The 24,187-nt window shown below is 37.1% G+C and overlaps 1 protein-coding gene across 1 annotated transcript in view; it reads right to left on the reverse strand.

Moving 5' to 3' along the window:
• Positions 1–1,078: 1,078 nt before the first annotated feature.
• The window catches only part of LOC120336648 (uncharacterized), a 28,615-nt gene continuing 5,506 nt past the window's right edge, over positions 1,079–24,187 (reverse strand). Inside the window, exons 8-17 of the mRNA XM_039404374.2 lie at positions 16,585–16,778; positions 15,666–15,881; positions 11,394–11,469; positions 10,832–11,016; positions 8,885–9,816; positions 8,193–8,365; positions 6,755–6,846; positions 5,979–6,030; positions 5,106–5,184; positions 1,079–3,195 (exon numbers count right to left, since the gene is read on the reverse strand). Coding sequence (XP_039260308.2) covers positions 2,958–3,195; positions 5,106–5,184; positions 5,979–6,030; positions 6,755–6,846; positions 8,193–8,365; positions 8,885–9,816; positions 10,832–11,016; positions 11,394–11,469; positions 15,666–15,881; positions 16,585–16,778 — 2,237 coding nt within the window. The 3' untranslated portion in view covers positions 1,079–2,957. The remainder of the gene's footprint in view (positions 3,196–5,105; positions 5,185–5,978; positions 6,031–6,754; positions 6,847–8,192; positions 8,366–8,884; positions 9,817–10,831; positions 11,017–11,393; positions 11,470–15,665; positions 15,882–16,584; positions 16,779–24,187) is intronic.

A 24,187-nucleotide genomic window follows, 5' to 3' on the forward strand; every position in this document is an offset into this window, starting at 1 on the left:
AACATAAAGTATTGAAAGTATTTCACTCATGTTCGGCCTCGTTACGCGGGCCGCAGGCCGCGGCTTGGGAACCATTGTTCTAGAGCAGTGTGGTCCAAATCCAGGCCCGCGGGCCACATGTGGACCGCCGCTTTATTGTCTGTGGCCCGCGTCACATTCGGAGAGTAATCAAAAAATCGCATTTCGTGTAGTTTCGTAATAAAATTATTCAGAAAATTTGTTTGACATATTGTTACATCACTACTGTGACTGAATTGACTAGTGTTATGACTAGCTGAGGCAACTAGCGAAGTGGAATGATGTGCTTGGCAATTATTATCTGGCTTTCTATCTTTTTAGTTGAGAATATACGCTAACAATATAGGCATCATAGAAAACTAAAAATCGAATGCGGAATAAAAGTGTTTGTTTTGTATTGCACTATTTACCTATTCTTGGCACTATTGTGGCCCGCTAACAATGCAAAAAGAATTCTGTGGCCCGCGAAGCCGACAACCTTGGACCACCCTGTTCTAGAGATAATAGACCAATGATACGCAAGGATATACTATATTTCTGGAAGGAATAGAAATATTCTCTTTTTCACTTGCCCTGTGTTTGATTAAATTCGTTGCCGATAAGAAGCGCGTGAGGAATTAAATTCATCTTAACGAGGGAAACTCTTGAAAATATGTATCTGAATTTATGAAATTGGTTTGATTGCTCAGTTGAATAGACCATAGGTTTTCAAATGTGCTCCATATGGAGCCCCCGCGGGCTATTCGTTAAAGTATTTAAAATACTGAATATTTCCAAAACACAAATCAGCGAATGCAACCGATTTATCAAATAAATTAATTTTAGTTTACTCAAGAACATCGGTAATAACGATGTTTTTATTTATTTTTATAATTTTTTGTGGGCTCCGTAGATAATAGTCGACCGCTTCACGGGCTCCCTAACGCCAAAAGAATCCAACAAGATTGGGTAACTTAAAAAGAAACAATCCTGATTGACAATTAACAACTCGATTGATTATCTGTAAGGCAATAATACTCCAATCCTCGAAAGCACGCTTGCAAAAATAGGCATTTTATTTTTCATCGTTTATTATTATGATACATTCTCGGTACAGTGAACAGGAAACTTTTAAAAGAACAGACTGCTATAAAGAATCAGAATAATGCATGAAATTTTAAAGTTATTAATTCAGTAATGATGATTATTATGCACGGTCCAGTGATACAAAAAGTGAGATTTAAGCTTACTCATGGAAAACGTGAAACTGCACAAAAAAAGTCCTTTTCCTCGAGACGTTCTTGTATCTCCATTTGGAGAATGGGACTAAAACTGACATGATCAAACTATGACACGCGGGTTAAATCCGGCCCGTTCGGTGGTTCAATTTGGCCCGCCTGATGCTGCTACAACTAAAACCAAATTTTGATGTGTTAGCTGAAAAATAGCTCAAGGAATTTGTTGAGATTGCGATTAAATTTAGTTTTGGAACGAGACTTATTATTGTAACACTGTAAATATTGTCCATAAAATGTAACTTTCTATTTCACACTTACATGGCCCACCAGTGCAGGTGGCAAATTTTTTTCCGGGTCCAAAACCTTGCTCACCATTAGCCTAGCTCTACCCAGTGTTCCCCACACTTTTTGAGCTGCGAACCCCTGTTTTACCCTTTTTTTTGACGAACCCCCATTGCATGTCGTTTCAATTCCTGTGGCTAACCAATGAAAAAGGATAATGTTTCATTTACATCAGGGATGTGCAGCCTTTTTCGCAGGCGGGCCAAATATCAATAACCGGCTGAAACCGTGGGCCGCACCTACATTTAACTCAGGCTTTTTTTTGATATTATGGAAGTGCTAGCAAATCAATATGATGCCCATTTTGGAAAAAAATATGTTACCGAAAAGTGCCATATTTGAAGCCATGAATGTGGATAGTTATCTTGGTTGTGATTTTTCAGTAAAATACGCCAATATTCATTTCCAAATAATTTGCTGTTAAATCCTATTCTAGGTTAGATTTAGACAAAATCAATTAATAGTCTAGAACCAAAACTTTTTTAAACTGCTCTCCAGTTGCCTCCGAGGGCCGCACAATTTTCCCTTGCGGGCCGAATTTGTCCCGCGGGCCGCACTTTGCTCACCTCTGAGTTACATGACAATAACACGAACGATAATAATGTGTTGAATGAGATTGCTTTCGACTGCACAATTTATCAATTCTCGGAACAATTTGTGACAAGCAAACTCGGTCCGGCTCTACGGCAAATCTCGACCTGTGTTTTGTCATCAAATTGGTAAGAGATGAAAATGCTGCCTCACATTTGTGGAGTTTTCTAATTACCCTTTCTGACAGCAATAGATATTCGTCCGTTCGTGTCAAAAATGTGACACATTTTACATAAATATAAAAGTTACTGAAAAACTGCAGAAAAATATTAGAGTAAGATTCAACAACATCATAAATAAGATTACGTCTAAAGATTTTCCAACCTACCAGCGATATTTCAAATTTTATGTATTGTCCAGCAGTTTTATGTTTCCTGGAGTTCACGTCAGCCAGATGTATAAAAAGCTAATAAAATCGTATTGCTTAGATTGAAGATTTGGGTATCAAAGATTAGTTTATTACATAATAATTGAGTAACGCCATGTGATATTAAGTAAAGGCGGGAAATCATAATTATTCTTGACTTATAAGAATTCATTGTCGATTTCTGTGGTCGACAGCTTCGAAGGTCATATTTTTAGATGTCAAGGTCAATCATGACTTTCAAGAATTGGTTGCGTAACAATTGAGTACGTCACGTGGTATATAATGACGCCAACTATTATCATTTAATACGTTTTACGAAATCAGTGTTGATATTGGCGGGAATACGATCTCAAGGTCATTGTTAGATGTCAAGGTTAATCATGACGTTCAAGAATCAGTTTATTACGTAACCATTGATAACGTCACGTAGTATTTAATGGAGGAAACTCATAGTCATCATCAATTCCCGCGTAAACTCCTTCCTCCGTATCTTCATTATAAATTCCTTTTTCGGTCACAATGGGTTGTATTTGTTTTCCCGCAATTTTTGTCACGTGATTCTTCTTCTGTCGGCCAAGTCTTCCTTTCATTGTACTGATAACGCTGATCCCCTGCACCGCTTTCTTCATGACGTTCTTGGGGCGTGATGTGGGCTGTGGCCTGAATTGAAATTATACAATATATTAATGTTGTAAGTAGGCGGTTTCCAAATTTTTGTATTTACGTCGCCAAATTATCAGGAAAAAACTCACGGCGTACTTACACGAAGAAAAAAAATGCTGCCATCATAAATATACCTTAATTTTGTGATTGGTAACGTTTACTTTATGCCTTTTTCAAGTTTGTAAATATATAGGCTTAAAGAATATGTGACATTATTTAAAATAGTATCCCTTATTAGGTATGTTTAACAGAATTCTGCTGATTTTCGGTTATTTTTCTGTTAATCGCCTCCTTCGAAAAATGCTGCTGTAAGTGATTTATTTTTAACTTGCACCAAAGATGTGAAGTAGGGTGACAATTCACACCCAACCATATATTTGAACGACCTCGGATCTGGTCCTAGAATCCGGTCTGAGAAAAACTTGGACTCCAACTTTAGCTCCAAACTCCGACCAAAAATTTTTTTTTAACCAAAAATGTTTTTGCGAGTCGTCTTTAATTGTGTGTTGATTGAAAATATTCAATAAAACACGCTCGAGACTTCAACTTGACGGCTCTGCCCCGCTTTCCAAAACTATCAAATGAAAAAAACAAGAAAAAAAAACAGTTTAAACCTCAAGCTCCGAACCATTAGAAAATGACTCCAGTCCGGCCTTCGACTCTAGATTGTAAAAAAAATTGTGCCCCGATCCCAGCTCTAAACCTTGAGAGCAAATTTTAAACACAAATATTCAGTTTCTGATTTTTTTGAAAATTTAAACCAAACTCCCATCCATTTGACTTGAAACTGACTTTAACTGCAGTTCCAAATTCCAAGGAGAACAATTATCAGCATGCATTTAAAATTTCGTTTTGTATTTTGACTCTTTTATAACCAGTAGAAATCTGAAATTAAAACCGACTCGGTTTTAATTTTTCGACTTTATTCTCCGGAGTTACAACACGACTCCGACATCCACAAACCAAGCAAAACTCAGACCCTAGTCATACCCTTTTGAATCGCTCAGATAAAGTCAACAAAATTTTTTTCGTAATTCTTTAGCAATAATTCTTATAATCTTTGAACTTGGAGTTTTGAAATAAATATACGCCAAAAATTATAGAATCTCCCTAGCCGTATGGATTCAAACCATCGACCCTCAGATAAAAAAAATAACGTAAATTGGGCTCAGTATTTCTTTATGACGTCATATTCAAAATTCCACATGATAAAAAAGCAGCAATTTAACCATAATATAGAGGTAAATGCAGAAATGTTCTGGGTATTACTACGACGTCTATAGATACCTTTAATATTATTTTGTTATACGTCAGATTTTCTATGTTATACAAATTTTTCCGCAAGTCCGTAACTTTAAAAATTATTACGCGATTACCAATAAATCAATGTATATTGTTGTTACTTTAACAGCGTGTGCTGTTGTGAATAGACATGGCTCCGTGAGTCACGTAAAGGTGCTTCCTGCCTTTCAGTGTCAGCTCAATGTTTTCGACACAGAATGCATCAGATGTCGACAAATGGTATGATTTTTTTTAAATATCATGTTAAATTCATAAGTTACAGTCTAACTAGGAAATAGACATATCAGATCTTACAAAGCATAATTATGTATGTTCTCAATGACGCCCGATTATATACATTACTCACGCGGACTTTTTCTGCGTAGTGTTTCCTCGCATTTCAGTCGCGGCCGATGGGTGGAATTCTAATTGTCAAGTTATACCGTGACAGGCAGCCAGTCCGTGTTTTGAAAACGTAAGTTCTGCATTTGAAAAGAGGGTGATGACCATCATCCCCCCAACCCCCCCTCTCTCTGGCTACGCTCTGATATCATTGACTGCGTGTACAAAGCCTTCCTTAGAGTGAACGCGGGCAAATGTGTCGTATAAAACAATATCTAACTCACATAAAATCTTTCTGAATTTTCAAATTTCCTCTCGCAGCATCGAAAGCATCGTCGTCTATATCAGCATACGGGTTGTCTTCTAAAACAAAGAATAGTGCTGTGTTTTAGAGAAGTCTCTTTTCAGCGACCCAAATAAATAAAATAAAATGTTGTTTCGTTTCGCAACCCAAGCATATCATCAAATAGTAAATTGCATGTAGTGCTTTTATGGTCGCAAACTTAAATTACTGTCTCAAATGATCATTTTTAAATATAACATTATTTTCCCAAAAATCACTTCAGAGTGAGAAAGCTGTAGTGGTTTGCCCTCAATGAGTTTTTGAAATAGTGGCGTGACTTTAGGCAAAATTAAAGTTGCCAAGTTTTTACAAATTGATCTAATTGTGTCGAATTTAGTAAATATTTAATATTGAGTTGTTCAGTTGCTATATTTTCTGCTTCAATGCAGCTACAAGGTGTTGTTGACTGGATGACTCTTTGAGTTTTCCGCGACCCCTCGTCTATTGCAACAAGCCGATATCCGTTCTTGTAATTTGTTATATGCTTTTTATTTATTTCATATCGTATATTGATTTTGCATGACGAAGATAAATATCTGATACTCCCCGCATCTATTTTGCTAACTAAAGCCACGACTTCAAAAGCTCGCTGATGGCAAGCAAACGCATCCTTCTTGCTTTGGGGTAATTTCCGGGGGAATAAATGTAAAAATGATTGTTTTATAATATTCATTTATTTTTGCGGCCATAAAAGTACTACATGTCATTTTGTATTTGAGTATATCCTTCGGTCGCGAGTTTTTACGAAATTTATTGAAATTACGTGAAATATAGAGTTGAAATTGCCATAATGACGTAATCAATGACGTAATACCTTCTATATTGTGCTTTATCGACGAATCGTTGTATTCATCTTCTTCGTTGTCCTGAAACATGTGATTGGAGTTTAAAATATAAATAAATTAAATTTTCCTGGCGGCCTATAAATTGCACCTATTGGAACAATTATAAAAATTGGACATTATGTAATGAATCAATAAAAAAGTTTCTCGATATAAGTTACGCATTAGTCTGGCAAAAATATCCCATGGAGAAGCGGTGTCCAAACTTTTTTTCGTGCGGCGCCAAATTATCATGGAAAAATTCACCGCGCATTTACATGAAAACAAAATTTCCGCCGTTATAAATAAAACTAAATTTTGTGATCGTTAATGTGTACTTTATGTTTTTAAGAGTTTGTAAACATGTATGCTTATAGAATAAAAGCAAAAGGTCAACTCTTCTCCCTCATCTTCGCCTGATTTTCCCTTGAAATGACTAAAAAATCACTCATGTTTGCTATACTTGGTTCAGGAGATATATGAACTACAGCTTGAGAAATTAAAGCAAGTAGTGTATGTATCCATATTGTTATATAACAAGAGAGCAGACACTACGTAACAAAAAGTGAACGACATAGGAAAGTACAATGAATTTATGGACACATATACACAGCATTTAAAATAAGGAACAACAAAACATTCATAATAAATACAATATGTGAAATATTCCATTTTTTTGTTAGAAATGTTTAACGCAATTCTGTAAATTTCGAGGCGCGTTGGTGATGATATACGACGGAGTATAAGTCAATATGAATTAAATAAAAACCTGTATGCTTTGTAATTTCCGTCTTTCCTCAGCCGCTTTTATTTTGTCGCTTGATGGCGGTGGAGGTCTGCTGGGCGGAATAGCCTTCTCTGCTAAAAATATAAAGACAAGACATTAGTTATGCTGAGGTTGCGAGATTTTTCTAAGGCTTCTATTGTTTCTCGATTGTGGTAAAATTATGCATACGTTACCTATAAAGGGTCTATAATAAGACTCGAGCATAATATGGCTTGTAATTCGGGAGTATGTAAGATATTTTTTGATTGACAGTCGTAGAAATTACGGAATTAACTAATAGTGCTATATATATGCTTCTACAATCTGGCGGTTGGTTCAATAGGCTAACACTAAGATATAAGTGTGATTGTTCCACTGTGTATATTTCCCACGGTCGCAGGTTCGAATCACGTTTCAGACGCCTCTGTAGCAATGCACTGCTCAATTATTTTGTCAAGTTTCTGCGTGCACGCGAAATTTCTGGTTTAAACATCTTACTCATTTACCTACTGAATTATTACCTGGATTCGTTGATTCACGGTAACTGTAACTGAAATCACATTTTTTGTGTTATTCCTGACTGATATATTTTCCTTATTAACAACCATTTTTGGTGCTTAATTGATTAGGTTGGATTTAATACAAAGGTGGGCAAATTCCATTCCGCGGGCTGGATCCGGCCCACTTGCGTCTGCTGTAATTACGACTATAATTTTTATGAATATGATTTTCGTTGAAAATATTGATCAAGAAAACGTCATAATGACCCCGATTGTTACATTGCGCTTCTTAATATTATATAAACGTTAGCCTAGCTGTTGTAAATAAACTGTTTTTATTCATGGTTTTCCAAATTAAGTTTTTAGCCTCCGGCACATTAAACAGGTCTATTTTTTATAACTGGCCCATTCAGAAAAATAACTGCCCACCCATGGATTATATACACGGCCAAGGTTTGCGGTGATAATACCCCTACTGAGGATCTTTTTACCCGGGTTAACGTGTTCCAATCTTGTGCGAGATGCCATGTTAACAAAGAACGCTTCATCTTACTTCTCTAACCAAATTTAATTCTAAATTTGATACTCACGTAGTGTGTGTACTAGGTTAGGGTTAGAGCATAATTTTATTCAGATTTTCCTTATTTCAGTTATATTACGAGTTCGTGAACTGTCGGTGTTAGCCGAGTAAAAATATACCTTCTGCCCATAGGTTTCAATCTCTTTACATAGCTAGATGTAAAGTAGGCACACAAAATTAGTTCTGGAGCGCCCTAAATTCACACCCATTTGAAGTTCTAGTTATTCCTTACTAGTAATAATAGTCTTATTTACCTTTGTGCTTTGTTTGTTAGAACGAGGTTGCTATATGTAACGACTGGTTGGAACACCTTACCCCTCTAACTGTATTTAATTTTTGAACTCCCTAATTCAATGCTTACCGGTAACAACGGGTTTATTTTCCTGCATGGTTGGTTTACCAGGCCGAGGTGGTGGAGGGCCCGCTGGGCGTGGAGGTGGCGCCGTTGTCGGTCGCTTTGCTGGTCTACGAGGTTGATTTTTGCTTGTTGGAGATTTAATTGAAATAGTCGTCTCTGATGTCGAAGAGTTAGATCTGCAATGATAAATGAATAAACGTAATATAACGCTAAAACTGATTTCCTTACCTACTTTTGACTGGTTTTCGTCTCTCGTGATAAAAACGACAACCATATCTCATTCTAATTGTTGAAGTTCATATTTCGAAGCTTTTATACAAAGCCGTCACTAATTCTAAAAAAAAAGATTCAAAAAACACTACTGCCACGTTTTAAAATACCAAATCAGTTTTTATCCAGTTAGAGATAGGAATGATTTGAAACTTGAATTTTCAGCGCAATATGCATTCCTAACCCTAGCACTAACTGGATATTTACTAAATTTCCTTTTTTGAGCGTTCACGGAGGCTTTGTAAAAAAGAGCCCATATTTTTCGCAGAAGGTAGGGGGAGGAGACAAAATAAAATCCTGAGTCGCAAGTCAACTCGAGTCACGAATAATCCAAATTTCGAGTCCGAAGTCGAATTATTCAGTGAATCATGCATTCATTTTATGGCAAATTGAGATTCAAATAACCGTTAAAAATGTATATTTACTTGTTAGATGCACTGCTGCTCATTGGAGCCGATACAGGATTCCCTTGTGACGTCATTGATGACGTTACTGAAGCATGATCAATCGGAGAAGCACTTTCAATAACTAGCTCTGTAGATGCATCAGTGTCAGTTTCGACCGATTTTATAACTTTCTGGGCGGGTTTTAGATGTTTTGGTGACAGCGGGCTACCCATGGATATAAGTTTACCCAGTTCAGCAATGGCTGGACTGCGAACCGGTATTTTGGGTGAATTTGAGCTTATTTCTGTATCTTCATAATTTTTAGGGAAAATTTTGTTATTTTTTGGAGTATCTGAGCCGTTTTGATATTTCTTTGCTTTCGATGGGCGTGGCGGGGGCCGCACCGGATTTATTATATCGCGAGAAGGAATTGGCGGGCTTTCTGTATCCGGTATATCCGGTGTGTCGCTATTGTTGACTCCGGGTATTTTAAATCCGGCACTAAGTTTGCCACTATCCGAATCCAATTTGTTTTCCAGGACATTTCTCTCTTTGAAGTTTGGTTTGGCAGCCGCGGCTGGTTTTAGAGTCATTGGTTTTTTTCCGTTTACCGGTTTAACGGATGGTTTTGGTTTTCCCGGTTTCAGTGGCTTTATCGAAGATTGTGGCGGAAATAGCGGTGATAGTTTCACTGCCGTAGAAATCGGATTGTTTGGATTATTAAATTCTTCCGTCTGTGAAGCCGCAGTAGAGTCGGTCATCCGGTTACCACTTGCGGTTATCCGATATCTATCGGGTTTTGGTGTTTTCAAAGGCGATGCGTCCATATATATGCTCCCACTAGTATCCGGAATGGTAGAAAAATCCGGTGTGGTCTGGTTAGACTCATGAGATGCTGGCACTGTGTTTACTGGGTCTACAACTGTGTGATAGATCGCGTCGTTAAAATCGAGGTTTTCTTCTAACCGGTTCTAAAAAAAAAATAATATTTGATTTGTCATTAAGCGCAGAATCATAATAGCTGGGTTCGGGCAAGTATAAAATAAAAATCTTCGGGGCTCCCGAAGTATGCGAACCAAGATGGCGGACATCGGAATGTACTATGTGTACTAGGTTAGGGATAGGCCATAATTTTAGGTATAAATACTACGGGAGGCTCTTGGCTAGTCTTCGAACTGATAATAGGACTAAAATAAGGAAAATTGGAAAAAAATTATCGCCTAACCCTAACCTGTTACCCATGTTACGTTCCGATGTCCGCCATCTTGGTTCGCATACTTCGGGAGCACCAAATCTTCGACATTTCGGAGTTGTGTGTAACTTTGCTCAGTTTTTTTTTTAAACTATTTGAGTGTGCTCATGATGCACCATTATGATTCTATATAATTTTAATAGCTCTTGTGATTTTAGTGGTTATCCGTAACTTAGCTCATAGATGATTTTTCATATTTCTTAGTGAGTGTGCATGGCCATGGCTTGAGCAAAAACTCTTAAAAATCTTGTATAAAACATTTTATCTTGGTTTGAGTGGCCGGCTCGGCTATGCGGCTGACCGACTACATATAGCCTACACTCAGTGCTGAATAGTCCACCTATCTTCGCCTAAAATAAACTAAGCATATGAAGTTAATTGAGAATGCTCCACATCACGGCTGATGTTGTACGTCTTCCAAGTGTATTTTCTCAAACAAAAGTCACACGCACTCACTCAAATATAGAAAGTCATATTATAGACAAATGCTACCAGTGCCATTTTATTCATCACTTATTCGGGGTTTCACGTTTTCAACTCCATGTCAAGTGTTCGGGTATATGATCTACCAATTGCATATGCATCAAAGTGTTGATTGCTTCATATATGTCAGCCAGCAATAAACCATACATAAAGATAAAACTAACCGACGCCGCCGGCTTTTATGGTAGGTTATATTGTTAGTTAATCGAATGCATATACCATCATAAATCATACATATAAAGAAGACTCACCGGCACAATTGGCTTTAAACTTGCAGGCGGTGCTATTGGTTTCACAGGGACTCTTGGAAGTAATGGCGGTGGATTCGTAGCAGTTTCTTCGGCGTCTTGAATATGGTCATATCTTTGGTTCGTGGGGCCATTGTTTCGTGAATGCTGTTTCAGTTCTGGTGCCGCGTATTCGTTTTCAAACAGTCCTAAAAATGTACAAAATATACACTAGCATTTTGATCGAATTGAATTCCTGACAAAATGGGGAAATGGTGGCGTACACAACGATTTTCATGAACTTTTAGTGTATTCTTTTGCAAATATTTCAACTGTAAAAGAACATTCACGGGAACTGTGTACGGAAGATATGTTATCTTAAATAAGGTAACTAAATGTTTTCATTGTGTATGCGTGTATTAATGGCGTGTATTAAATGCGTGTATTAATGCGTTAAACATTCAAATATCTGCAATCCGCGCTGTCAGGTATTCGCTAGTTCGTTAGTATTTTCAAATTAAAAAATCGAACATACGATACTCCAAATGAAATTTATACTGAAATATGTGATAAAATTAAAGCTTACCTTCTTGACCTCCGATCACTGGTTGCGGTGGTTCATCAGGCGGCATTGACAGCGGTCTAGGAGGAGCTGGTGGCATCTGAAATCAGAAAATAAAACGATAAAATGGCAATCAATTTCAGCAAAGATATGTTAGACATGTTGGTTTCAACTTTACTATATACCCATTCTTGTATGAGAAATTATAGGAGCTTTGTAAATTTTACCAGAGAAAGAGATTTATTATTTCATCAACGAAAAAAATACAGTCATCAATAAAATACAATAGAAACAGCAATAAAATTGTTTTGGTATGGACAGTGATACAGGGAGTGATACGACCAACTCTGTAAATGTTATTGCACGATTTTAAGATGGCCTTGGCCAGATCAAGGTTTCTCGTACGGGGCACTCAGCTACCACGGAATTGTTGATGACGCCATCAAAATAAAAAATTTGTGCGTGGTTCCGTGATCACATCTCGGTGATCTGGTGGTCAGATTACCGGTACTGTAAAATCTTCGATACTACGGCGTTTCGACTTTCATGCGTGTGTGTGTAGTATGAAAATATATGGCGCTTCCAACAATTTAAGTCTTTTTGCGCCAAACAAGTTAAACGAAACTTTTTATATGCCTATAGTACTCTCTTGGTAGACTTCACAAAATCAGTAAGAGCAGGGAAAATGCTACGGTTGCCCAAAATAGCTCTGATTTGGAAATCAATGCCATAATCGCGGCATTGCAATCTTATGTATGTGTCTTTCATTTTTATATGCACGACAGTTCATTAGAAAATGTTCTAACGTCTCCGAAATATTACAGCTATTGCAAAGTCCATGTCTACGAAGTCCTAAAATTGCAAAGGAAATTAATCGATACCATACCAAACTGACTTCATTCTTCATAATAAAATTGAAATTGTAAAGAGACTTCAGGGATACACTGTATATTGAGCATTGCTATTTTGTTATTTAACAGGTTGCACAGAATCCCCGCTATAAATAGCACAGCCACACAGTGGCATTGTTTCATACGCGCTATTCAACGTTTAGCGTAAGTAATGTATTAAAAGTGCATGGCTTGCGCGGAATTTCCTTCTGGAAACTGTAGTGTTTATACAATTCACAAATGTGGAAAATTATGTTATGTTTACTTGTATGGAAGCTAGAGATCGCGAGTTCGAGTCTTGGATAGTCCATCTGTAAGCCGTTATTTGTTCTATTTCGCGATGAGACAAACTCCTTCATCGAGCAAGGCTCCAAACGAGCGGCGCGATGAATGTGGATTATTGGGCTTGATACTTAACACCAACTATAAACGGGAAATATTAAGTGGAAATATTAAAAAAACGCTTTTCTTTTTGATTACTGGACCAATTGCTTTGAAATGTTTAGTGGTTGAAGATGAAATTTTTCTTCTGAAGGCTATTACTTTTATTTATTTCAAATATTTCTGATAGCTCTGTGAGATTTGTTTTGTTGTTTGCTATGACGTCACTGAACGTTCTGCGAACATCGGACGCCATTTTGTGTCCGACTATACTGCTTCGCTTGGTGTGAATATATTTGTGGACTGTGATCTGACGGTACGGTAAACCGTCCTGTACTGCGAACAGACGTGTCCATATATTTGGGCGTAGCTCTCTTGTTGGACCTGATATTTAACACTAACTATAAACGGGCACTATTTTTGGCCAGATCCTGGCCCATCCCGATTAACTGAAATTATTTGAGAAGCACTGGGCTATACAACATGTAAGAGGAAATTCTTCTCAGAAGCACTAATACTTTTTCCTCTCGGCCTTGCCTACCAAATTCTTTTCACTGGACGGGGTGGCGGGCATGAAAGTTGAAACCACGATTTCTGACTTGATATGACAATATAGTTATTTCCAACGCTCTCCAGAGGTAGGCAGGGCTTTTGGACCAGGGGCCAAATTTTTTTTAATTAGCCTGGCGGGCCATGTAAGTGTGACGTAAAAAGTTACATTTTATGAACAATATTTAAACTGTTACAAAAGCAAAAGTGGAAAACAATGGGCACGTGCCAAAACTAAATTTAATCCCAATCTCAACAAATTCCTTAGCTCAACATCAAAATTTGGTTTTAGTTTGATTGAGACTGCATCAGGCGGGCCAAATTGACCTACTTAACGAGCCGGATTTGGCCCGCGAGCAATTCGATAGTTTATCAAAGTACCAACTTGGCTAATTTTGTAACTGTTCAAAGAAGCAATAACGGCATTATTAAAATTTGACAACGGTAGCATCGTAAAAGCAAAACTAGGTAATACACTGGGACATCAGACTTCCAAAAATCATAAAACAGCATCCAATATCTTTACGTCAAACGTAGTCTTAATAATGCAGTGTGACTCATAGAAAATGCTTACATTGCATAAATTCAATATAGATACAATTGAGGCTGAAATTGCGCGGGAAATTTGATATACCGAGTGTTGCATTGACGGTTGCAATTCATGATCCCGGGATCAAATCCATCTAATAAATTGGATAGGCAATGCCAATCGATGACTGCGTGTATTGTATCCCCCCCCCCTCACATCCTTTATAAAAATTCATAGCTACCTCTCTGCCTGGAGTCTCTGAGTATAGGTACAGTATAACGTTAAATCGATTTTAAATTTTCGGTACTACATAAGGAGTGCGGTCCATATGGGCTGATGATCTCTTTTAAATTTCTAGATTGGCTATAGCTACAATAGAGGCTTTAATTGCGTGGAAAATACCCGTTTTGATATATTGAGAGTCACAGTGCATATGCATTGACAGTTGCAAGAGTATTAAATTGACAATCTCGCGTTCAACTCCCATCTGGGGTGTTGGGTAGGTAATGCTTTTGTACGCGACTAATTCAAAAATGGGTACTCTCGATGTATGTGAAACAAGATGGCGGACACCGGAATGTAGTATGTGTACCAGGTTAGGGTTAGGCCAAAATTTTATTCCAATTTTCCTTATTTTAGTTTTAATACAAGTTCGGGGACTAGCCAAGTGACTTCCGTAGTATTTGTACCTGAAATTATTGCCTAACCTAAACTTGGTACACATACTACGTTCAGGTGTCCGCCATCTTGGTTCACATACTTCGGTATGCAAGGTTTGTAAAAAAACACCCGTCATGTTTCATTAAAATAAAAACGTGTAATTATCCGGTTAGGGTTAGGGTTGGAAAATATCCAAAAAATATCAAAATTTCAGCGCAAGCTGCATGTCCGATCTATGACTGCTTGTATTGCATTTGTTCAGAGCAAAAACATAGAGGTCGCAAAAAGAAAAAAATGTTAAGAACCACCTACAATTCAGGCCTGCCCAACCTTTTTCGTCTTGCGGGCCACTTTCAAGTGACGAAATTCGTTGCGGCCGCTAACGTTTGTACCAAACATTAATACCAGCCAAGTCCTAATTTCGATGTAGGTAAATTACATAATAAATAAAAGGCAAGTTTATCAACATCAAATCAATCAATTTTATTACTGTTTTCTCGTTACTAAGTAGGGCTGGCAGATTATTCGAATATCTAGTCGAATATTAGAATAGCAGTTTACAATTCGAATATCTGGTAACACGGGGTGTGGACAATGTTTAAATGAGCATAATGTGCACCATTGTTGCGGGAATATCAAGTTTAAGTTGGCCGTTTCGTAAAATTTGAAACACCAATTTAATGAAGTAACATTAAAACGATTTCTGGGCGAATAGCCTATATATACTGAACGTGACCAATGCCTTAGGTCAATTTTATCAGAATTATTGACGGATACGCAGTGATGAAATCTTATTTAACCTAAACATTTGATAAATGAATACAAACATAAAAGGACAACGAGTTCCAAGACCAGTACCAAAGATATTATTGACTTTTTATTTTACGCTGGCGATAAAAACGATCAAAACAAAAATGTAAGAAAACAATCAGAATGAAATTAATTCGCAAATTCAGGATCCAAATTCATTCCTGTAATTGCGCTCAGCGTTCGCACAGTATCTTTTGAGTTCGTCGAACAGAACGCTCAGTTCTGCGAGAAATAAAAAAAACTGACGTCGATTTCCACCAGGGCGCAAGACGTGACACATACGTAATGATAAGAACCGGCATTTGAATGTAGATAGATGGCAGGAATAATCACACCAAAATCAGAACCTATATATTGAGATATAACATGGTAAAACCATGAAAAGTCTGCTTACAAACTTTATAGGGCGGGCCGCAAAAAACAGTTCTGCGGGCCGCGGGTTGGGCAGCCTTGACCTACATAGAAAACTCCCCTTACCTGGGACGGCATTGAAGGTGGTCTTCCATTTGGCCAATCCTGTCTATCCTGTTGGTATTGCTGCTTCTTCTGCCGTAGTTTAATAACCTGACCATCGAGTGACGTCATACCATTCGATGACGTCATATGTGATTCTGATTCAGCAAGTTTACGTTCAGCTTTTCTTCTTATTGATTTGTGCTTCGGTGGGGGAATGGGAGGAGTTGAAGATAGCGACTGCAAATATAAAGATGAAACGTGAATAACAAGTCATGTGAATATGTCGCTAGGCCTGGGTTTTTCAAGATGGGAACTTCCCCTCCCTACCGGAAGGGTCAGAGTGCGGTTCTGGGACACAAAACGATTCTCTGGAAGCTATGAGCACATTAATTTATAGGTATTTGGCTTGATCAATTTGACCTTAATTCATTTTAATAACGTACCCAGCACCAAATTGCATTATTTTCGAATATTGACGTAATACCCAATCCTTTTGCTCCGAACAAAGGTAGCACTGAAAAATTATTGAAAGCAAGCCAGGAAACGAACGGTTTCCAGTAAATCTTTCAAGAATATAGCAAAATGGTACCGGAAAAGGCGTATGAATTTATGTCTTATTGCAAATACCGCAAAATTCCATTTAAAAAAATATATCAAAAAGCCTCCCTGACCATATTCCCTCCCTCTTGGCCATACCCCTTTCTCCTCTGGCTACACCTATGATGCATTTACTTTTTTACGATTGTTTATTGCCTTTTATTTTTCAAAGCAACGAAAACCGCAATGAGTATAAATAGTTTCAGTAGCGCTCGGCATTTCAATGTTCTCCGTAAATATTCTGAGATAAGTCTTCTTTATTTCTGAATGAGTGTCACGTGACTTTTCTCAGTAATACTGATGAGTCACTTCTGAGTAAGAGTAGGAAGAGACAGTATCTCACCTCGTTATACCCGCCAATATTATCCGAAAACCTGCGATTATTTCCGAACGATTCTGTCAATTCCATGTTAAGACTTGCTAATGACTGAGAGCGATGTTGTGAAGTCAGTGGTTTGTTCTCAATGACGTCATCGCTAAAATGTATGACGTCATCATTATCATCTTCGTGAATTACTTCGATTGTTATAATGTCACCTGAATTATAAAAACAAAAAGAGGAGTTTACGCACAACTGGTTATATGCTGTTACATGAGTACTTCTTATGAGGCTTTTATTTATTGTTTAGGGCCAGGCATTTTCGAATACCTCATGTTTCAGAATCGATGATTTTGGAATCGAATCGAATCTCGAATACTTAAAAGATATGTATTTGTATTGACTGCTTTACCGTTATGGATCCTTCAAACACATAAACGAGAATATCGGTCAGAGACCGAAGACTTATCGATCGAAAGTTAGGGGATGCCCCAAAACAGCGCTCTTACTCCATAGTGAAACTTTGTGTCCCATCACTAATTAAATAATAACTCGCTAATTATACGACATGATTCGTCCAAAATCAATAGGCTTCTGGTCCGAGATATGATGAATACACATGCGAAATCTAGAGCAGATTCAATCTCGCTTTTGTGAGATATCGCGTGTATCTAACAGACAAACAGACGGACAAACAGACAGACAGACAAATACTTATCAACATACTTACCGATTAAAATCGATAAGTAATTAGTGATAACACGAGATTCGTTACTCAGACAGTTCGCTGAGTGTTGACACACAATGAGAAAACTATTGCATCAATAACTAACTCGGAAGAAAAAAATCATACGTCGGAATTTCATTTTTAAAATTTGATATGAATTAAAATATGAAGGATTCATCTCGACCTACGGGCAGTAAAAAACAAGATGGTGGCGATTCGAATTTTTTGTCTGATCCGATTCGAATTATTTGCTATTCGATTTGAAGTGCTCAGTCCTACCACTGATACGTTACTTTGGAAAAACTGCAGTTTTTCCTGTTGGGTATTGCCTCATCTTGGACGTATGGGCGAATCTTTCACGAATTGTTTTGATCAGATTTCTCTAAGGATTATTCCCCGTGGATTTTGAACAATCAAACTATTGTGAAACATAATCCGGGTTCACTTACGTGAGTTTCAAGTAATACTTACCGTTTTTATAAAAGCGTATCGCCTGATATAGGGCAAGATGAAAGGAATGGAAATTTATTAGAGCTGAGCATTTCAAATCGAATATTTCAATCGGTTCAGACTAAAATTTTGAATCGCCGCCATCTAGTTTTTTTATTCTGTCCGGCACAGACCGAGACAAATTCTACAACCTTCTTTATTGATGCCATATTTTTAAAAAGCAATTTGGACATATGACTCGTTTTTCCTAGTTAGTTAACACTGAAACTTGTTTCTCATTGTGTTGAACATTTCAACCAGCCATGTAATATTCATGATTTCCTATTGCACAGGTGCAAACGATATAAATAATGAATGGCGGCCTGGTGATTTTAGCTTCGGACTTGGCTTTGCAGTTTATAGGTTTAAATTTCAACCCTTCATACCCATTATCTCGCTAAGTCTACTAGATTTTAAATTTGGTTGGCAATGCCTTACCAAGAAGATTTCAGTATTTCTAAAACTAAAGCTCCTGTATAGACTAGTAGCTTTCTGTGAAATTTGGGTACTCCTTAAGTATGCGCACCAAGATGTCGCACAACCTGAACCCTAACCTGGTACACAACCTGAGTTCAGTTGTGCATCATCTTGGTGTGCATACTTCGGGAGGTCCAAAATGTCTTCATGAAGGGAAGGTATTGCAAAGTTAAATACTGTATCTATAGAGTTATAGACAATGATAATCGGGAATATTTCAGCTTTCCTAAAATCGTAGTTCTTTTATGTATATATCAGTAGTTTGCTGAAGAATCAATCCAATAAAATTTGAATAATGTACAAATTGAATATTTAGGAAATTATCTACAACCTAGACGGCTAATAGCGATACCTTTATATTACCACACTTTTGCTGTCTATTTGAATTCTGCTGATACGAACTACCTTGACTATGGGATAACAGTTTAAGTCAAAGATTCCCAACATTCTAAAAATTCAACTCTGTTTTCAATATTTGTTCTAGTGTTATAACAGCAACCCACACACAAGCTTTCTGCACAGTTCCAATAGTTCATAATGTGTGCATAAATACAGGATGTCCATAAAATCCTTTTACAATTTCAATTGTGTTATGAAGTCAGTTCTCAATATATCTTAAAACCAAGTTTGTTGTTTTTTAATCAGTAATCGTTTAAGTATTTTTACTTCATTTAATACCTCTCTGAAGGCTAAAACAATATATAACTATAAGATCCCTCTGCAATTTTAATTAATCTTATAATTATTGGACTTTATGGACACCCTATATTTATGGCAATAATACTGAATACCTAAACAATTATCAGTAGAGGTTACGCGAGACTAACTCCCAATCCTTCCTCAATACCTTTGCGCTAGTGGATCTGTATGTCTATAATGCAAGGATGCTGTAGCAAGAGTAAAAGATAACTATCCTGAGTGATTCAAGAGTTTGGCTGCACAATACCACAAATATATTTTTGTAACGTTTCGTCTGACCAAGGTTAGACTCTTCAGACATACATAGTTCAACTACCGTAATTGAATTATGTATGTCTGAAGAAGTCTGGCCTTGGTCAGACGTAACGTTACAAAAATACATTTGTGTTAGTGTGCAGCAAGACTCTTGAATCCCTTAGGATAAGTAAACAATATTAGTAAAACTACACCAAATTCTTCTCGCCGAAAACGCCAAAATTTCTGAAGCCATACTTAAATGTAATAGTTTCAGACATTCATATTGCGTTTGTACTGCTGCCAAAATAATCTCAGCGTACGCGATAAAACGGTTATTCTTTCATCATAAAGAATGTATTATATTCTCGACCAATCAGGAAGTAATTAAGACGCGGGAACCCACGAAGCTTTGTATGACGTCATAATACAAACAATATCTGTACGCATTGTATATGATTATTAAATTAAACGTTTTCGGTCTGGTTACGTTATGTCGAGGTCTTGCCAAATTGAAGCAATAAAAATTGAAATGAAGAGGTTGCAGCCAGGCCTATTCACAGTAAAACATGCGCTATTGCTAAATTGCGAACGATGTAATTTTCAATATTTCGAATGTCTATACCCGCGGTTTTTGGATAAGAGGCAAAATTTTTTTTTCCACTAAGATTGGCGGATAATGCTACTCACTCATGTAAGTGTGACGTAAAAAATTTCATTTTCTAACAATTACAATGTTACAGAAGCAAAAGTGGAAAACAATAAACCCCGTACCAAAACTAAATCGCAATCTCAACAAATTCTTTATGGCTGATTTTTAGCTAAAACATTAAAATTTAGTTTTGGTTTATTTGTGGCAGCAACGGTGGGCGAAACTGAAGTCTCCATTAGGCGTGATTTGGCCCGCGAGCCGTAATTTTCCCATGTCAGGTCTTTACTCAACCAGGGTTCCGTGGCAACGCAAGGTTCCGTCATTACTGTCCAGGGGTCCCGCAAGTTACAATTCAAATCCGAAAGTCTGTATTAAAATATGTATATTGTTTTAATATAATCAAATACTTATTAGGTTTGCACTGTTATTACACTTTTTATACTTTAAAGATAATTTCGTTTTGTCAGTATTCTGTTTGATTTTATATATACATTTATAGTTTATACAATCTGCACAATTAAACTATTTCACAGGAGTTACTCGAGCCTTCGGAATATTTCACAAGGGTTCGCCACAACAAAAAGGTTGAAAACCTTTCGTCAGGGCTATTTCATATCGAGTGCTTGCTACTATTTATTCATAGTAACACATGCGCAATTTCTAAGATGCAGATGGTAAATTTTAGCCAACGTATCCCATTGTCCTGACAAAAATTGTCTGTAAATAGATTCCGAACGTTGTTTAAACGACAGAGTGTTAAAAAATAACGCAAAATTAACAGAAGTTAAGATGAAACGCTACTTAAAACATTTAACGACTGGCACATTTTAACAGTATTTAATTACGATGATATATCATTTAAACATTTCACGACTGACGCTTTTTAACAGTTATTTTTTTAAGGTTGCCATGACGAAAAACTTTATCTTAATTTTTCGTAACTTTCCTAACACCCTGACTGTTATCTTCTTACCAGTTGTCTATGTATTACCACGACTGAGAGAGACCCCTCACCCGCTAGCTAAAGTATATTGCTTGCTTTTCACTGGTTGTATCACATAGATGAGTCATCTTCATTCTCACTGTTTCCTTGCATTATATTTACGTATAGATGAATCCACCAACGAAAGGAAATTAAATTCTTGATAGTCATAGCGGTGATTCCGTAAATGGTTCATTTCCCCCTTTCCTCCCTATTATTTTATATTCTATACCATTTAGCTGTCACTGGGATAAGTGCCGCCTTTTGTTTCTTTGGTTTTATTTATCTCAGTTCAGTATCGCTCATATTCAAGTTACACTCACAATAATAAACAAAGGATTGCGTTGTATCATATTTCTCAACCGCATCGTCCTAACAGGTGTCTAACGTATTGTTTTGATCAGATGTCACTCAGGGATATTCCCCGGGGATTTTGAACAATCGAACTAATGTGGAACATAATCCGGGTTCACTTACGGGAGCTTTCAAGTAATATTTACCGTTTTGACAAAAGCGTTTCGCCTGCAGAGGAAGGTTAAAATGGAAATTAACACAATTCTCAGCAAAAGCGCTATCGCGATATTTTGGGGCGATTTTTTTTTTAGTTTTCGAGTTTCTGCATATCATTCTGCGTGTCATTGTGAAATATACGACAACAAATACCTACGTCTATATCTCTATATCAATCCCATATCTTTACTAGAGAAAAAATTTTCTTCACTTCTGAGAGAGGACGGACTTCAACCAAATTCTCTGGCAAATAATAATTTTTAAAGGTATCCAGATTTCTTTATCAAATATGCACTGGGAACTGAATAAGAGGATTTTTTTTCATTTCCATCTCATCCATTGTGACGGAGCAATGATTCGTTCACTTTATTTCGTTGTTATATTTTATATACACCGTGTTTCAATAACCACCCAAAGTCAAATAGTTGCCGTTTATTGTTTCCGATACCAAGCCTGTATTCTTCGTCAACTTAACCATCTCAGGGATCGATGCATATACTGTCATATTGCCGTCTTGTCATAGGAATAAAGTATAACGTCATTGGACAAGTAGTAAACACGGAAACGGGTTCATTTACGGTGAATTTCGAGTATTATTTACAAATTTTACGAAAGCTTGTCGACTGCCAGGGAGCACGGTGACATGAATAAAAAAATTTACACAATCCCCAACGAAGTGTTGTTGTGTAATATTTACCAATATTACCTGCTGGGTGTCATAAATCAAGGTTGGGGCGATAAAACGCGCATACATTTCCTATCAAAATAGCTATGGTGATTTTAGTGGCGTATATCTCGAGTCTTGAAATCAGAATTTGATGGGGCGTAATATGTTTTGAAAAATACAAATGATTCTATATATAGCAATTTCCATTTCAGTCGAATAAATTTGCGTTGACATGCGTTCAGAGACGAGTATCCTTTACTTCTGAATGAGTGCCCGTAACTTTGCTCTGAGATGAGTATCCTTTACTTCTGAGTGAGTGCCCATAACTTTGATCAGAGATGAGTCTACTTTACTTTTGAATGAGTGCCCGTAACTATGCTCAGAGATGAGTATCATTTACTTCTGAAGGAGTGCGGGTCCTGCACCACATAACGCTTTAGAGTTTCAGTTTCAAACAGCATTTCTGTGACTTTACTCAACTATAATTCTCCATCGGCATTCGATGGCGCGTGATATGTTATCGTAATCCTATTAAATTTTCGTAATTTGACATTTCAGGTGTTTTCAGTAATCTATTTTACTTTCCAACTTTTTTCCAACAACTATAGCTCCTGCAACTTGCTGTAACGGCTTAACTCATAAACCTCTATTCTTCGCGCAGATAATCAGCTTATGGATCAATACATAGCATAAGCGCATGCCTTCACTGGGGTTTCGTAAACACGGGAAGTGGTTCATTTACAGTGAGTTTCAAGTGATATTTACGAATTTTGAGAAAACGTGTCGACTTCTAGAGAGCAAGATTATAGGAATGAAATATTGACACAGTTTTAAGCAAAGTTTTGGTTTCTGCGAGATTTTGTGGCGAGCTTTCCGAATCTCGGTTGATCCAGCAATGATGACGTGTATGACCACCATGTTTCCGTGGCTTTTAGGCAGGAGTAGGCAATTACTCGTCTGGGTAGGCAAGTTACTGATAATAGACTTGGTTATTGGGCCGGAGTGTCAAAACTCAATATGAGAAACTATTTAATAAGGAAGGTTCATTTACAAAAGCTATGCTGACGTTTATATAATAATAAGAAACACAATGTAATATCGGGGTCATCATGAGGTTTTTTTCGTCAATATTTTCAACAAAAATTTATATTCATCAAAACTAAGGTCGTGATTTCAGCAGACACAAGTTAGTCGGATGAAGCACTTCGGTGGACGGATCCGGCCCACGGCCGTTTAGCGGTTTCCGATATTTTGGCTCAAAGGCTCGTTTTCATTACTCCTAGCACGCCTTACCTAGCTTAATCAAAATTTTACTTGCAGTTGTCCAGTTTTCCACAACAATTAGGGCATCTGCAATCTGCTGTCTATGCTTTTATTATTTCCTAACTTATAAATCTCTGTTCTACGCGCAGAAGACCAGCATGGTGATCAATACATAGCATAGCACATGTCGTCTTGGACTATTCAGTAAACACGGAACGGGTCAATTTACAGTGAATTTCAAGTAATATTTACGCCTTTGAAAAAAGCTTATTGAATGTACGAGAGTAAAGTTTTAAAAATGAAATGCACATATTTCCTAATGACTGCATAGGGTGTCCATAAAGTCTTACATTTTTTTCAAATTGCAAAGTGAATTTATCGATACCAAATATTATTTTGGCCCTCACAGATGTATTAAATGAAGTAAAAATACTTGAACAATTATTGATTAGAAACACAACAAACCTGGTTAAGATATATTGAGAATTGACTTCACAACAAAATTGAAATTGTAAAGAGACCTTATAGACACCCTTTCGTGTTTCTGCTTGGTAGCTCAACATGAATGAACATGATTGGGGCAATTTTTTTGTATTATGACGTAATACAACAATTACTCGTGCCTTAGTTCCGAACAGATCTAAATAAAAGCAGCTGATAACTAACAACATGTTAAAGAATTTTTTGAGGAGGCCATGGCCAACCCATGACCCCCATGGCTACGCCTATCTTCCAACTGTCTATATTTCTTGTTTTCAAGTCCTAAGCTGTCGCCCATACTTTCCCACAAGTAAGCACGCAAGCATTTGTAAAGCCGAGTTTTGGGATCAATGCCCAGCGATATTGACATATGTATGTCAGTATGTCGTCATCGAACAACTCCGTAAACATGAGAATCGATGTTTAGTCAATATCGGGACACGGCAT

Source organism: Styela clava, chromosome 2 (assembly GCF_964204865.1).
Source record: "Styela clava chromosome 2, kaStyClav1.hap1.2, whole genome shotgun sequence".
Lineage (NCBI taxonomy): Eukaryota > Metazoa > Chordata > Ascidiacea > Stolidobranchia > Styelidae > Styela > Styela clava.